General features: G+C 56.6%; 1 protein-coding gene across 1 annotated transcript in view; it reads left to right on the forward strand.

Annotated features, from left to right (window-relative positions):
• The first annotated feature begins 352 nt into the window (after nucleotides 1–352).
• Nucleotides 353–16,492, forward strand: part of ADGRA2 (adhesion G protein-coupled receptor A2) — a 35,923-nt gene continuing 19,783 nt past the window's right edge. The window contains exons 1-2 of the mRNA XM_040242930.1: nucleotides 353–612; nucleotides 12,433–12,504. Coding sequence (XP_040098864.1) covers nucleotides 353–612; nucleotides 12,433–12,504 — 332 coding nt within the window. The remainder of the gene's footprint in view (nucleotides 613–12,432; nucleotides 12,505–16,492) is intronic.

The raw sequence follows: 16,492 nt of genomic DNA on the forward strand, positions 1-16,492 counted from the left end.
AGGAGCCCGGCGCGATCCGCTAGGTCCCAGCCCCGCTCAGAGCGAGCAGGCGACGCGGAGGGGCCCGGCCTCATCCAGCCCGGGCGCACGGCGCCGAAAGTCGGGCCGCGCCGCCGGGAGCCGCCAGCGCCGCGCTGACAGCCGCGCCCGCGTCCTCCCCGCCGGGGCGCTCGCCGGACATGCCCCCGGGGCGCGGCGGCGGGGACCCCGGGGCTCGCCTCCGCCCAGGGCCCCCCGCCCCGCCCTCGGGCGCCCCGGGCCCCCGCTGAGCACGCCTCCCGCCCGCCCGGATCCCTCCGGCCGGCGCGCAGACGGGCCCTGGCGCTGTGGGTCCCCGCGGGGCGATGGGCTGATGGGCGCCGCGGGACGCAGGATGCGGGGGGCGCCCGCGCGCCTGCTGCTGCTGCTGCCGTGGCTGCTGCTTTTGACGCCCGAGACTCGGGGCGCGCCCGGCTGCCCGGTCCCCATTCGCAGCTGCAAGTGCTCGGGGGAGCGGCCCAAGGGGCTCAGCGGCGGCGCCCCCAACCCGGCGCGCAGGAGGGTGGTGTGCGGCGGCGGGGACCTCCCGGAGCCTCCCGATCCTGGCCTTCTGCCGAACAGCACCGTTACCCTGTGAGTACCCTATTCGGCCCGGCCGGGCCCCAGTCCCGACGAGGGCACGACAGGAGACCAGACGGGAGGGCTGGGGAATGGGGGACAGAGACGATGCCACCACTTCAGAGACTGCGGGCCTGAGTCCAGAAGCCGAGAAGGGAGGCTTGGGAGAAGCAGGGGAAAGATCAGGGCTCCAGGCGTGGAAGGAGGGAGGAAAGAGCACTGGGGACGGAGGCGCCCCAAAGAGAGGCACCACGGGGCGCCCACTCACCTGTACAGGTGAAGGGGTACGCGCGCTGGCGGGACGCCCAGACCCCTTGGTTTTCTAGCCGGGGCTGGTGTTGCGGACTTTGAGGACCTGAGGTGGGTGGGATGGGAGGAAGGCTCAGCGGAGATCGACGCCTGCGGCCCAGTAGGTGCCTGTGGTCGTCACCACCGCGGACGCGTCCCTGGCCGCACTGGGGGTTTCCCGGGTTCAGCCCGCCGGCCTGGATCCTCCAGATGGGGGCGCCCCATCCGACCCCGGGGCCTGCCAGCCCCGCTTGCAGCCCGTCTCTCTAGCTCAGGCAGCAGGGTGGGTTCGGAAAAATGTCCTTGGGGTGCAGGCGCTTCTGATGTGAACGAGACCCCCCGGCGTCCCGATTCCTCTTGGGCCCCTGTCCCGCCGCGCGCATCTGTGAATTGACCTGCGCTCCTAGTCCTGCATCCCTTCCTCCTCCCTCCCTCCTCGGATGTGAAGACGAACTTTGGCCGTTTCTCGATTGACTTCTTCGCGCAGATTGCAGAGAACGAAACCTGGCGGAGGGGAAGGAGGCTGCCTCCCAACCTCCCTCCGTCATCCCGTCGTTCCCTTCTCAGCCCGGGCCTTATTAAGCCCTCATTGGCAACTGGCTCTGCCCGCTGCGCCACAACCCGACCCCCAGCCTCCCCAATGAGGGTCCGAGATCCCGCCAGCCCGCAGGAGAATTACGGACCGCTCCCCACCGCAGCGATTTCCTGCGCGGACCACGTGCTCGGAGCTCCACGCATGCCGTGGAGTGGGGGGTCCGGCCCTGGCGGCGGCCCCTTCCTGTCCTGTCCTAGACCCAGCCACCAAGCCGCTTCCCCTTCCCTGTCCTCCTGACCCCGGTGGCGACCGTTTCCCCACCACCCCTTGCCCCGGAGTTGGAGCTGGCTCAGGGTCTATCCGATTGTGTCCAGAACAATACAGTAACGACTCTGGTTGGGTGAGTTCAGAGGCTGTGCGCTTCCTGACAGGACACGACTGGTCAGCCTCTGACGTTGGCCGCCTGGCCTGCATTCTCCCCAGCCTGGGGTGGGTGTGTGCCTGTGTGTATTAGCGGGGTGGAAGCCGTGTCCCTCTGCTCTCTCCCGGGTTCCCGCCGCCTAGGGGACAGGGCCATGGCCTGGGAAGACAGCTGTGGCATCTGAGTCCCATCCCCCTGAGAGTCCACTGGTGTGGAAGTGTCCAGACAGGCCTGGGCATTCCCCAGCCCACTCAGTTCTGGAGGAGAAAAATGCTTGCTGTGTGGAATGATTGGGCCAGTGTGTCTGTGTGAGTCCCTGCTGGGCAATGAGAATTGAGCTCCAAGAGAGGTGTGTGTATGTGTGTGTGTGCCCTGGATCTTTCCACCCTGCTCACACACATGTGCTGAGATTGGGACATCCTAATGTACTGACGACGGCAGAAAGAAGGGGAAAAACATTAAAGGTGGTTTTGCAGTACATCTTAGAATGATTTGGCAACTAATGCTTTCCAGCCACGACTAATTCCCATGGATGCCACTCCAAGGAGACAGAGTGGGGTGAGAAGATACATTCTCAGCAAGAGAGACGCTGGGTAAAAAGATATGAGGACAGGGTGGCAGCCAACAGGACCCCTAGCTCACCTTCCCATCCTTAACCATCCCCAGAGGAAGGGCCGCCCCCCTTTTGTCCCAGGCCACTGACCTACCTGGCCCAAGATACCTTCCAAAGAACAGCCCCCCACCCCTCAGCCTGGCCAGACATCTCAGCAGGGACAACGGACAGGGCAGGCCAAGCTGGAGCAGCCCCCTGAGAGCCCGCTGGCCCGTCAGCCCACCCCGGGGTGAGACTGGGACCCGCCATGGACATTTGCTTCAGAGACCACCCCACGGACTCCAGCTAATCCAGATCCAGACTGCAACCCGTCCCCCAAGCTGGCTTCTAAAGGAAAAGAGCCCACATTCTCCTTCAGCAGAAGCTGTGCACGGATTCTCTTCTGGGGGCTCAGTCCCCCCAGTAAACCCATCCCTAGCCAGCATGCATCTAGAGGGAAGAAGGGCTGGGAAGGGGCTTCGGCCACTCCAGTCTGGACGCAAATGGAGATGGAGAGTGCAGAAACCTTCACACCCTTCCAAACACTTCCCTCCTTTATTATTATTTTTTCCCCCAAATTTCTCCTTTCCCCTTTCTGCCCATGATCTAGGGCAAACAATGGACTCGGGCCAGTAGCCTTTGCATTATAGCCTTCCCCTCTCTCCTCCTGTTTTCCTCCAGAATGGGCCGCCAGCTGTCAGTCCCCTCCATGCACCGCCCTGCCCATGTGGGTCCTGGGCGGGCAGGGGGAAAGTCAGGCCTCCACCTTGGGAAGTCTGGCAGGCTCTCCAGGCAGAGAAAGTGCTAGATAAGGTGCCCCGTCTGCAGCCAGCCTCCAGGCTGATCAGGGGCAACCCTGTCAACAGAGCCGCTCACCTCAGGGAAAACCCTTCCGCTCCCACCCTGCTATCTGCAGTCCGCCTTCTGTTTTGCAGGCCCCTCTCTCCACCCTTGGCTTTTTTTTTTTTTTCTTTCCTCTAATGGATTTTCATTCGCAGTTTTTCCAGGAAAGTAGAACTCTTGGCTTTCTTCCTGATCCGTCTGCCCACCCCACCCCCTAGTCTCACAGCTGGTCCAGGGGGCAGCTGTGGGCATGTCCCCGCCACCCCACCCCCTCTCCAGCCCAGAGCAGGAGGCTTTATGGGCCTCCCTTGAGGGGCAAGTTCTCATGGGGGAGAGTGGCTTATCACAGGCAGGGGATGGAGACACAGACCACTGTGAGCCCCCTGCTCACCCCTGGGCAGCAGTTGATGGGCCTGTCCTCTGATCCTGGGCTCTGGGAGTTACAGAGATGGGGACAGTGGAGAGGGGATATTCAGGGATTCCACGAAGAGACTGATAATGGGTAACTCTAGAAGGAAATCTCCCCTGAGGACCTCCCAGGACCTCTGAGCAGGCTCTCAGAGGATACTGGGCAGTGTCGTAAGTTTCTGGGTCCCCTGGGCCAAAAAGGGCCTTAGAGACCAGCGGGTCCAGCCTCTACATGAATATCTGACAGCTGAGCAAACTGAGGCCAGATGGGGAGAAGGCCACGTCTTGCTCCAGAGCCGCACAGCTTAGCTGGCTGATGCCAGCATCAGGATTAGCTGGTGGGGTTCCCCTCATGTTCCTTTCAGGTAAGAGAGTCAGTGTTCACCTGGCTGGACTTGGGAGCCAATGGACACAAAGGCTGATTTAGAAAACCCAGTTCCTTCCCAGCAGGACCCAGGCCCCTTTGACCTGGGAACATTCCAGGGCTGGGTGGGGACGGGAGGCAGGCATGGATGAACCCTCATCCACTCAGTCTGGGGGGTTGCCCACCACATAGGCTGCCCCCACAGGAGAGAAGGAACTTGGGCCCTTTGCTGTGAGTTTGGTGGTCTTCAGAGCACCATGGGGGAGGGAGGCCCCTTCCCAGCCCTCCCCTCACTCCCCGTGTGCCCTCCCTTCAGCGCCCCTCGCCCCAGCTGTGGGGTCCAGTTGGGGGAGCTGGGGGCAAAGTGTGCCAACGGCCTGCAAGGAGGGGAGGGGAGAGATGCCGACTGAAGGGGCGGGCCCACGAGGCCTCCCCACCCCCTTCCCTTCCACCCTCTTTCCCCCATATGGTTCTCATAAGGTCTGGGCTCAGAGACAGCAGCCAGAGGAAGTGGCTGTGTACAGAGAGCTTTTGTGCGGGAGAGGAGGGGGAGGGAGAGGGAGCAAGGAGAAAGGAGGGAAGGAAGGAAAGGAGGGAAGAGGCCAGGGACTCCAGCACACTCTCCCCCTCAGCGGGGCTCTGGGACCCCCTGCTTGTCTGAAGTGAGGAGCCCTGAAGAAATCCACGTGCCTCCCTGACTCTCCCCCGACCACCTCCTGGAGTTGCTGGAGGCCACCAGAGCCCAGGTTCCTGGACTCATCAGCCCTTCCTGGAGGTGTTAGGAACCCTGCCCGTAGGTGCAGGGCCCAGGGTTTCATCTCAGAAGCACTAGGCAGACAGCAGAGCCCTCCATGCTTCCCTGGGTTGAGTCCTTCTTGCACCTGAGACAGTGGACCTAAAATTCAACCCCCATTCATCCCGAGTGGGGCCAGGACCCAGAATGGGTTATTTGCAGAATTATTCAGAACCCATGCAAGAACCCAGCCACTCTTGACCCCTCAAGGAAGTCTGTTTTTGCTACTACAGCTCACCCCTCTGGGCTGGGCTTTTGGGGGGTGGGGAGGTGGGCTGGGATGCAATCCTTAGTCCTGGTAAGTCTGAGAATTTCCTCCAAAGGCACAGGCAAACCAGTGTAATTTGAACCTCACCATAAATTGACCCTTAAATTTGGGGTCATGTGTTTAAAGGGAGCGAGTGTTCCTAAGTTTATGCCACATGGGAGTCATTGGGGTAAGAACTCTTTCCTGAAGGAGAAAAAGTTCCAGCCACCTCTTAGTTGATCTCCATCCTTCCATTCTGGCAAGCATGTCATCCCCAAAGCCCAGAGAGGGGAGGCGCGTTCCCCAAGGCCACACAGCATGGACTAAGACCCCCCTTCACTCCCCCATTCCACCCCCCCCCACCCCCCACCCCGAGGTAGAGCCTTGGCCTCCAGGGGAGGGGAGGGGAGGGAAATGGCCCTGGGCTGGGGAACCAGAAGGAAAATCCGGTTGACGGCTAAGACGGGGCTGTTCAGAGGGGCTGTTTATTTTCATTCCCCCAGCCCAGCCGCTCTGTTCTATTTAGAGCTCAGACACTGACAGGACAAAGCTGCCTCCTCCCCTTCCTCCCTCCTCCTCCTCGGGGTGGGGGTGAGGGGGCCCATCCTTCCCAAACTCCAGAACATTCCTTTGCTTTTAGGACTGGGTGATGGGGGTGGGGGAGCAGAGACGCTGCGGAGTGTAGCTAACGCCCGGCGGCCTCCCAGGACCCTGCTTTCCCAGCCCTGGGAGTGGGGAGAGGCCGGCTGGGGGAGACGGGTGTGCAAGATGGATGGGGCCAGGTGAGGGGCAGGGGACAGTCTGTCACGGAGGAGCAGGGAACCGGCTGGAGGGAGCAGCCCGGGAGGGAGTTCCAGCCTGAGCTCGAAGGCCCAGACGTCTCCCAGCTGGAAAGCAAAGAGGAGGTCGAGAGCCCCCACCTCCCGCTTCTCTCCCTCCCGCTCCGCCCCCCGCCCCCAGGGCGCTTTGCCTGCTGGGAGTTGTGTGTTGGAGCAGAAATTCTAGATTTCAGGAGACTCAGGGTGGGAAAAGCCATCACACTTAAGGAGTGGGCGTTTCCAGTCCAGACCCTTCTTTTCCTAAGAAGGCACCCCATTGCGGCTGACCTGCCCAAGGTCACCCAACTCCCAGCCAGATCCCTTGACTCCAACTCCTGGTCAACCCCCTGTTCCCACACTGACCAATCAGAGCTGTCCTCCCTGGGGACCGGGCAGGGAGATAATCAATCCGCTTCCTCCACGTGAATAGTGAGCCAGGAAGAGAGGCCCCCACCCACACTGATACACGTGTGCTTAGGGGACCACTGGGCAACATCACTGCACAGAAGATTTGGTGGGAAAGTGGAGGCAAAGAGGAAACTGCCTCCTGAGTTGGGAAAACTGGGGGTTCATGGACCACCCCCACTTCCCCTGGAGCTGTACCCCACCAGACTCCTGCTCACTCACCCAGTCCGGCAGTTGCCTGTGCTGTGTGTCTGGCCTCCACTGCCAGGAGGCCACAGAGAGCTGGCCTCTGCCCTCAGGGGGCCTTGCAGTCTCTCGGTGGAGGCTGGACACAGGCTCACAAAGAAGGAAGGAAGGGGAGCCTCCAAGTTCCCAAGGAAAATCTCGAGTGGAAGGATTAAAGGACTAATTTATGCTTAGGTGTAAAAGATTGATAACAGATCCTTTCAGGTTTATTTGTATTTAAAAAAGAAAAAAAACACTTTCTTTGCCTAAAAGTCTGAGTCCCCAGTGGTGAGATTTTAGGCCGTGTCTGCAGGAAGTGTGACTGGGAGTAAGTTCCCAGCTTCCTGAAACCGGGTGGACACAGCTACACGAATAGTCCACCCTGTCTGACACACGTTCTTCCACCTTGCCTGAGTGGGAAATGGTAGACACCAGGTCTCATTTGTGTTTGCAGTGCTGGCGTGTTCCCCAGGGCCCAGCACACAGTAAGTGTCCATGTAGGATTGCATAATGAGTGAGGGGATGCCCAGGGGTGAATGCTCACAAAAGACTCAATTCCAGTGCTGGGGGCTCCCACATCCTAGTCAAGGCATATCAGCTACCCACCATGAACAGCTGCAGGTTCGCCTTCTCCAGTTTCTTGGTTTCTGCCTGCTGATCGCCCAGATGTGGTACCCCTGCAGAGAGGGCAAGTTAGAGAAGAGGACCGCGGGAAGGCCCCGTGTGTAGGAGCCATTGCAAGACAATTTTCCCTCTTTACCTTGACCTCAGGCCCTGCCTGGACAGCTCAGCTTCAAGGCTGAGGTCAGAGGCTGTCTCAGGACATGGCCCTCTAAAGCCTGGGGAGAAGAGGCCCCACCTGGGTGACCTCCTAACCAGTAGGTGTTCAGGGCTGACCGGACAGTCTTCCAGCCAAGGGAAGGATGGCAGGAGGTCTGGGAGTGCTGTGTCCTCTCCAGCATTTCTGTGCCCCGCAGTCAGGCTCAGTGGACTTGGGCACAGCCTTTAGGCAAAGGTGTGTGTCAGAGCCAGGACCGTGGACCAGAGGCAGTCTCACGTTTGGAGGCCCCATTGTCCTATCAGTCATGCTAAACTGCACCCACATCCTTCATGAAACTGAACGATGATTGCTAATTGGCAATAATATGACATTTAGTAGTTCTGTAGTTAAACTTTCATTAATTTACACTTGCAGCGTCTATATTCAGTAGTGATTTTTTTTTTTTTTAAGGTGTCAGACGCCCTGTGGGCCTGGAAATGCTCCAAGGCCCTGGGTACTGTGCCCACGGGAGGGGGCTTAGGGGAGAACGGTCTCATATTGATGGTTATGATCCTGGGGCTCTTCTCATGTCAGCAAGCAGACCACCCTGCTCCCCATACTGACAGTCTCCCAAAGATACAGCCAAGGTGCCAGCAGCAGGTGTTGGCGACGGGGCCCTCCCAGCCCAGAGGACCCTGGCAGCAGCCTGCATTCCAGGCTTAGGATTCCTGGAGAGCGTGGGGCCCTGGCATGTGTGTGTCTGCTGGGTCGGGTGGGGGCTGGGAGGGCGACACGTGTGACTCTTCCAGCACGTGTGAGGCCCCTTCGGTGCAGGCATGTGCTGGCCCCACGCCCCACTGAGCGGGGCCTGCGGGACCCCTACAAGGGTCATCTTGGACGTCAGGCCGGGATCTGGCGAGTTCTTGTGGCTGCCCGGAGGCCACAGGGCCCCAGCCGATGCCAGCCAGTCGCTCCTGTGGCCTCCAGCCTCGTTAGCAGTAACGCTGCTTGCTCCTCTTCCCTAAAATAGGACCTGAGCGCGGACAGAGTTCTGGAACGGACGCTGTGCGTCCCCTCTCCTTGGCCAGGTTTCAAATTCTGGGGTAGAGAACAGGGGCCTCCAGAGACTGGCCCCCCTTCCTGTGAAAATGTGACCCTGGGTGGTAGTCGGGGGCAAGGGGAGGGAGGAAGATGTTGAGGATGCTGGGCTGGGCCAGCTGGAGAGGCAAGTGGCATGGTTGGGAAGAAAACCCACCTGGTGGGCACACTGTGCTGGGGCTGGGAAGGCTGCTGCTGCTGAGGCTCTTGGGAGAGCAGGGTGGCTGAGGGTATTAGGAAGAAGGGGTCAGGACTGCACCGTTGTCTGCGACTCTGGACAGAAGCTTGGGGCCGCCCTGCCTGTTTGCCTCCCATGGGAGCCTAGTGTGGTGGGAACATTTTGCTTCCTAATGGATGAGACTGTGTGTGTGTGTGTGTGTGTTTCATTTACCCCCATGAGCAGCCTTGTGACTGCCAGCTTCCTACCTCCCCCAAACGCTGTCCCAAATTCCTGGCCAGACACACAAGGGGCACCTCCAAAGGACTGAACCCACAAGCACCATTATTTCAGTCCCCACACTCTGGGACAGAAATAAAATCTCCTCAGCCCAGTCTAGGTTGTTAAGACCAAAAGATCCAATTTGGGGTACTTGGGGGCTAAACCATAATGGTATCGGTGACATCTTTCCAAGAACTGGAGATGTGGCAAGAAGGGGTCCATTGGATGGGGAAGATGCAGTGATGTTGGCCTGGGGTCCCCAATTCTGTGAGTGGCTTAGAGGGTAGGGGATCGGGAGAGCATATTCTCAAACACAAGAGGAAAAAAAAAATCTCATTTCAAGACTCTCCGGGCTGAGAGTTTGCACTGGGGCTGGCCCAGCCAGCCGCGTGGGCTGCAGCCGACCCCGCTCCCATGCCACTGTGCCCTCTCCTCCCCGGCCCACAGAGCCCGCTTCAGAGCGGGGCAGGAGCCAGGAAGGAGCTCTCTTGGACCAGAGGCTCAGCCTCACCTGCCTCAGGTGCTGGGCCCCGTCCTTTGCTCTGCTCCCAGGCCCCACGCATACAGACACACACAGACACACACACACACACACAGCACCCCGGCTGCCTCGGGATCTCCCCGGCAGCCCAGACTTCCTCATGGGGGGCAGTGCTGCCTACAAGCAGACTAGATCAGGGATGAGGGTTAAGGTCACCAGCCCCATGTGACATCCAAGTACTTGCAATGTGGCTGGTCTAAATTAAGTTGTGCTGGAAGAGGACAGTGCACACCAGATTCCAAGACAGCACAAAAAGAAGGAACATAGCTCATTCATAATTTTTGTTATGTATATAATTTATATTGTGTATTTATAATATACAAGCATATATAATATATATGTAATGTTTTCTATTTATAATATAATTATATATTTATAATACATAATAACATATGTATTACATGTTAAAATGATAACATTTTGGATATACTGGGATAAAGTCTATTATTAACTTAATTTTTAACTTCTAAAAAGTGTGGCTGCTAGAACATTCTGAATTACAAATGCAGCTGGCGTTGTACTTCTGTTGAGTGACTCTGGGTTAAATTTGAAGTATGTGAAAGGTGTTCAAGGGTTAAAGGCTGAAGAGTCTGGGGAATGTGGGGTACCTACTCCCCAACACTACCTCTAGACGTGTCTGGATGGGGTTCTCCAGTTATGATCCTGAGTTTTAATATCAGGGATTTGGGAGTTGGAGACTTTTTTAATTTTCTGTTTTCAATTCAGCGATCTGTAAACAAAAATCTTTTAATGATAATTTTGAGATAATTTTTTCTTGGAAGGTATTTATTTTCATTCCTAAGGTCAGTGTTTCTCAAACTGGGATCCACTGATATATTTGCAGGAAATAAACCAGCTTTCCCCTCCCTTTAACAGGTCCGTACGCCACTCAAGTTTGGCGGTGTTCTCAGGCTTCCCCCTTGGTGCTCTGGGCTGTGATAACCTGGCTACCCCATTCCTCTGTCCTTCCATACCCATGACCCCTCCCTGTGTCCCCCACCTCCATCAGCATCCTAATCTGTCTTCCTCCCAAGACCCAGGCACGAGTCATCCCTGGAGAAACCTTGGGGTGAGGGAGGCTGAAACAGATACCCTTTCTCACCCTTCCTCCTGGTATTTCAGGATCTCCCCACCACAGATGGATACTGAGGGGTCCTCTCACCTTTTTTTTTTTTTTTTTGACAGTTAATGCAACCTCTGAGCCTCAGACCCTGAGGCTATATGAAGAAATGAGGTGCAAATGACGAGGGGCAGGTTTGGATTTAAAACTCACACCATCAGGAGCCTGTCACCACCAAGGGGGTGACCCCAGCCCCACCAGACCCTTAGAGCTGTAAGAATTGACAATATTATTTACAATCAGCCACCATAGGTAATGGGAAACAAAACTGTCCTCGGGAAGATCGCCTGGAGGAGGAAATGGCAACCCACTCCAGTAGTCTTGCCTGGAAAATCCCATGGACAGAGGAGCCTGGTGGGCTCCAGTCTGTGGAATCGCAAAGAGTTGGACACGCCTTGGCGACTAAATGGAACAAGAACAAAACACATAAAATGAGAATAAAGGGGTTCAAGAAAGTTCTAAGTATTCATATGATGACTACTGTGATGTGCTTTTTGAAATATCAAGGGGTGTGTGTGTGTGTGTGTGTGTGTGAAGCACTTTGGAAACAGCACTTCCCCGGAACCTGTGCACCCAGTCACTGTGGATGACGCGGTGGAGAGATAGTGAGGCGGGGTCCAGGAGGGGAGGAGGGCCTCTCTGCAGAGCGGAGAAAGCGGAGAAGGAGATGAGCTGTCCACCTCTTTCCCTTGACCCACAAAGCCCTTCCCGTCCGTGCCTCCACCTGGCCACGGTCTGTCCTCCACGTGCCCCTTGAACTTGGAGTAGCGCAGGTGTCTGGGGTCCTTTCACTGTTGGGCTGGTGAGTGCACCCACCCACTTCCAGGAGGCTTTGCGCAGAGCTCCGACAGCCCCTCTCATGCCCAGTCCCTGCCCTTTGCCCTCTCTCTTACTGTCCAGCCCTGAGGCTGCCCACTGGAGAGGAGGCCGGAGGCCTGCCCCTCTGGCCTTCCCAGGTCTGCTCTCCACCACGCTGAGCAAAGATGGGAAACCCTTTGCAAGAGCTTGGGCTGAGAGGCTCATTAAAGCCTTTTATTTTTTGGTCTCACATGGCATGTAGGATCTTAGTTCCCCGACCAGGGATCGAACCCGTGCCCCCTGTAGTGGAAGCGTGAGTCTTAAACTCTGGACCACCAGGGAAGTCCCTCATTAAAGCTTTTTAATAAGCAATTAACTCAAGGGATGAGCCCTTTGACTGGTCTGGATCTCTCTCCTCCCAGCGGGGAGCCTGGCAGAGAAAGACTGAGTGGGTGGGCAGAGTGGGTTCCATCAGGAGCTTGGGGCCCCCTTTCTGCCTCCCGCCAGTACAAACGAATAAATAAACAAAGACTCAGAGGCAGAGCCTGAGGCTTGGGCTCCCTGGGGGTGCCCAGGACTCCATCAGTTTCTGGTCAAGGTTGTAGACAGGGACACACGGGCATTCTGTTCCTCTGAATTGGGGGCCTTTGAGGGCAGGGAAGGAGGGGTCACCTTCTGGTGAGGCCCTGAGCTCCCAGAGTGATGAAGACCCCAAGGAAGGGCAATCCCTTCCACTTGCCCCCACACCTACTGGGTTTCTTGTTCTGCTTGCTAGACCCTTCTCCCCATCACTGTCCTCAGGTCAAGGCTGACAGCTCAAGCAAGACAGAGCTATCGGGGCAGGGTAGGGGGAAGAAAGGGGGGGCTGTGGGCGTGGCCCTGTGATTCCCAGGTGGAAACGGGGTGGCGTGCCTGCTTATATGGAGCCCAAGTCAGATCCAGGCGTGGGATCCCAGGCAGGTTGACACGGCTGAGCTGGGGCTCAGTGGGCTGACTATATTCTGCCCGAGCTATTGGCTGGCTCCTCCCAGTGGTCTCCTGGAGCCCAGGGTGGGGCTGCTCCTTGCACAACCTCAAGGGGTGCCACTTACACGGAAGGCAAGTGTTCTTCTCCCATCTGTGTTCTCCCCGGTCCTCCAGGCTCTTGAGCAACAACAAGATCACTGGCCTCCGGAGCGGAGCCTTCCTGGGACTGTCCCTGCTGGAGAAATTGTAAGTGCTCGGGCAGGGTGGGCCGGGGAGGATGAGGGGTGCTAACTGCCAAGGGGCACCGCGACCCAGAACCTGCTGGCGGAGCAGGGCCCACAGTCAGAGTTGACCACCAAGCGGAGGGGCTGGTCTGGGAAAGAGAGACCCGCTCCCTCCCCGGGGACAGCAGAGAGGCCTGAGGACACCTCGCTGGTCCAGGCAGGGGTGGGGCTGTGGGAAGCTCATTAACGCTCTTTAATGAGCAATTAGCTCCAAGGGCCGAGCCCCTTAACTGGCCAGAAGCCACCGCCCCCTCCCAGCTGGGGGCCCAGCAGACCCCGAAGAGGGAGGGTTTAGTGTGACTGGGGCCTCTTTCCTGCTTCCCTAAACACAAGCAATAACCAAGCTCCCAGGGGCCAGAGTCCTGGCCAAGGGTGGGGACAGCGGGTCACGTCCGATTCTCCTGCTGCCTGTTCCCCCACCACCCTGATTACCGTTGCATCAGCTGCCCCGTGGGGCTGGAGGTGGTGGTGGGGCATTCGGTTGGCAAGGGCCCTGCTAGTCCGAGAGAAGTTCCTTCCCGAGTTGGGGACCTGCCTCCATCACGGGTGAAGGAGAGGATTGGATTGAATCGAGCCCTCTCTCAGTTCCCCGTTCAGTTGGCAGCTTCTGATCCACGGCCTGTACAACAGCTTTGGGTCCTGTCTTCTCCATGAGACACCTGGGCCTCCTGTCCCCGCTGGAGCCGGACCCTCTCTAGCTCTCCCACCTCCAAGCCCTCCGCCGCCATCTCCCATCTCTGCTTCCACCCACTGGGCATTCCCCAAGGCCTCCAGCAGGGCCCTGTCCCCTCCAGTACCCTTTTGCCTAAAAAGCTTAGATCAGAGCGATGGAGGCTACTCAAGGATAAGGCGGACGCCTGCTCTCAAAGAGCCAAAGAGATTACCGTCTCGTGAGACCACAGACCCTGCCATATATAGAAAAATGAAGCAGGTCAGTCAGGGTTTCTGTGAAGTCCAAAGGAGGGCTCAGGGAAGGCTAGAAAGTTCAAGGGTAGTAGAGAAGCAGTATCTACGTGACATCTTTAACCGAGACAACAATCTCATGAGGTTGTCTCTATGATGCCCACTTCCCAGGAGAAGGGCAAGCCCCTCTCCCAGTCCCCCTGGGGCTTGGGGAGAGCTTGGTGGCCTCCTGGCTGGGTTCCTGGGGGTGGCAAGGCAGAGCGTGTTCCGTGTGATCCGGGCATCTTGGAGTTGGGATGGGTCCCGGGGTTGCTGGCCGTGAACACACACAGCCATGACCAGTCCTGCTGACCATCTGCTCCAACAGGGAGGAAGGACTGCCACCAAACTCCTTTTTAAAAGACTCATTACGGACTTCCCTGGCAGTCCAAGTGGTTGAGACTCTGAGCGTCCACTGCAGGGGGCATGGATATGATCCCTGATCAGGGAAGTAAGATCCCACATGCCAAGTGACGCAGCCAAAAATTAAAAATAAGTTAAAAAAAAAAAAACATTCGTGGAGATGGAAATGGAAACCCACTCCCCTGTTCTTGCCTGGGAAATCTCATGGACAGAAGAGCCTGGCAGGGTAGAGTCCATGGGGGTCTCAAAGAGTTGGATATGACTTAGCAACTAAAAGATAACAGCAAGTTTGCATTTTATAGTTATTTTTTCACATGGAGTATTTTTTTTAAAAAAACAAAACATTTTATTAATTTAAAAAAAACTTTGTATAAAACCAAAAAAAAAAAAAAAAAACACTCGTTAGGTACCAACAAAAAGGGAAAGATTTTCTCTCCCAGGAGCAGCTAAGAACTCGGGAGCTATAATTCCTGCACTCAGCCCAGGTCTTAGAGGGCTGAATTGCCAGAAACCAGATGCTCCCTCCAGGGATCTTTTGGAGAAAGACTAACCGCAGAAGCCTCTGGAAGCCTCTAGGACATCATTCCAGCTTTACCATCTTGCCTCATCAGCCCCAGACATTCTAGGTCTGCCCACTTGCTGGATCTGCCGGGTCATCCTTCAGTCCCAGGAGGGTAGATTTTCTGATGAAGACGAGAAGATGGCCCTCCCCCCTACCCCATGCAAACCTATAGTACCCACAGGGACCTGAATCACTGCACCGCAGGTGCATTCAACCCACGGTGAAAGTGAAGTCGCTCAGTCGTGTCCGACTCTTTGTGACCCCATAGTCTGTAGCCTGCCAGGCTCCTCCGTCCATGGGATTCTCCAGGCAAGAGTACTGGAGTGGGTTGCCATTTCCTTCTCCAGGGGATCTTCCCGACACAGGGATCAAACCCTGGTCTCCCGCACTGCGGGCAGAAACTTTACTGTTTGAATCACCAGGGGCGCCTGTCAAACCATGGAGGCAGGCAGAGAACAGTGGGACGGGAGTTGGGAGTAATGACTAAATGCTCCTGCCCTGTTAGGAACCACCTAGTTGTCCGCTCCCGAGATGTTTCTTGAGCCCCCTCTGTGTGCCAGGCTGCATGCTGGGCATCAAGAATGAACACAGCAGGCCAGGTGCCTGCCCCATGGAACTCACCCGCCACGGACAGGACCGAGAAAATAGCCAAGAACTGAACAATAGATCGGGAGACCATGAATGCTGCAGAGAAAAACAACCACATAAAGAAATTTATAGAGTTTAAAATCCAGAAGCCACTTTACAAACCCTGGAGAAGGAAATGGCAACTCACTCCAGTATTCTTGCCTGGAAAATCCCACGGACAGAGAATCCTGATGGGCTACAGTCCATGGGGTCTCAGAGTTGGATGCAACTTAGTGACTGAACAATAACATAAAGAAATTTACTTTAAGAAAATGGCTCGTGTAATTGTGTGTGTGCGTGTGCATGCGCTCAGCTGTGTCTGACTCTGTGATCCCATGGACTGTAGTGTTAATTGTGGGGGCTAGCAAATCCAAAAAGTGCCAAGGGGAAGGGGGACAGAAAGCACTGGAATGGAGATGCTATTTGATGTAGTGAGGTTAAGGCCGCGCTGGAGGTGATGGAGCCCGAGCGCGCGGGAGGGAGGAAGCTGACCAGCAGGTAGCGTCTGGAGGCAGAGGCAGCAGCAGGTGGGAAGGCCCTGGGGTCCAGTCTGGCTGGTAAGTTTGAGGCGCCGAAAGAGGGCAGCATGACTGGGGAGTGGTGCAAGGTGGGGTCAGATGGAGCCTTAGGTTTGCTCGATGGTTAAAAGTGGAGAGACAGGGTGGTTTGTAAAGTGCCTTCTGGATTTTAAACTCTATGATCCTTGGGTGTGGGCGATACCCACGGTGTTGCAGGAGAAGGAAAAAATATCAAAGAGCCCAGTGACACGGCCACTTGGGCTTTCAGAGGAGGGGAAGCAGAGGGGGTGCTGCGTTCAGCAGGCGCCCGCACTTCCCCGGGATGGAGAGGCAGTGAGGGGCTGGAGGAGCCCAGGGCCTGGAGCCTGGCTGAGCACCACTGTATCAGCCAGCCTTCTGCAGAGAGACGGCACTGAAAGGAGGTGGATGTGTGTCTCCTTATATAAATAGGCAAAGAAATTAGTCAGTTAGTTGGACTTCCCAGGTGGCACTAGTGGTAAAGAATTCACCTGCCAGTGTAGGAGATGCAAGAGCTACAGGGTCAATTCCTGGACTGCGAAGACTCCCTGGAGAAAGAAATGGCAACCTCCTCCAGTATTCTTGCCTGAAAAATTCCATGGACAGAGGAGCCTGGCGGGCTGCAGTCCATGAGGTTGCAAGGAGTCAGACATGTCTGAGCCTGCACACATACATTTAGTTAGTAGTTACATTTTCTAGCTGCACAGCAAAGCTTTCTAGATCTTAGCTCCCTGACCAGGGATTGAACTCAGCCCCATGGTAGTAAAAGTGCCAAGTCCTAACCACTGGACTGCCAGGAATTCTAAGAAATTATTTCTTTATCCACCTGCTAATGCAGGAGACTTCTGTCAAAGTGGATTCGATCCCTGGGTCAGGAAGAGCTCCTGGAGAAGGAAACGGCAACTCACTCCAGTATTCTT

Source organism: Oryx dammah, unplaced genomic scaffold (genome assembly GCF_014754425.2).
Source record: "Oryx dammah isolate SB20612 unplaced genomic scaffold, SCBI_Odam_1.1 HiC_scaffold_7, whole genome shotgun sequence".
Classification (NCBI taxonomy): domain Eukaryota; kingdom Metazoa; phylum Chordata; class Mammalia; order Artiodactyla; family Bovidae; genus Oryx; species Oryx dammah.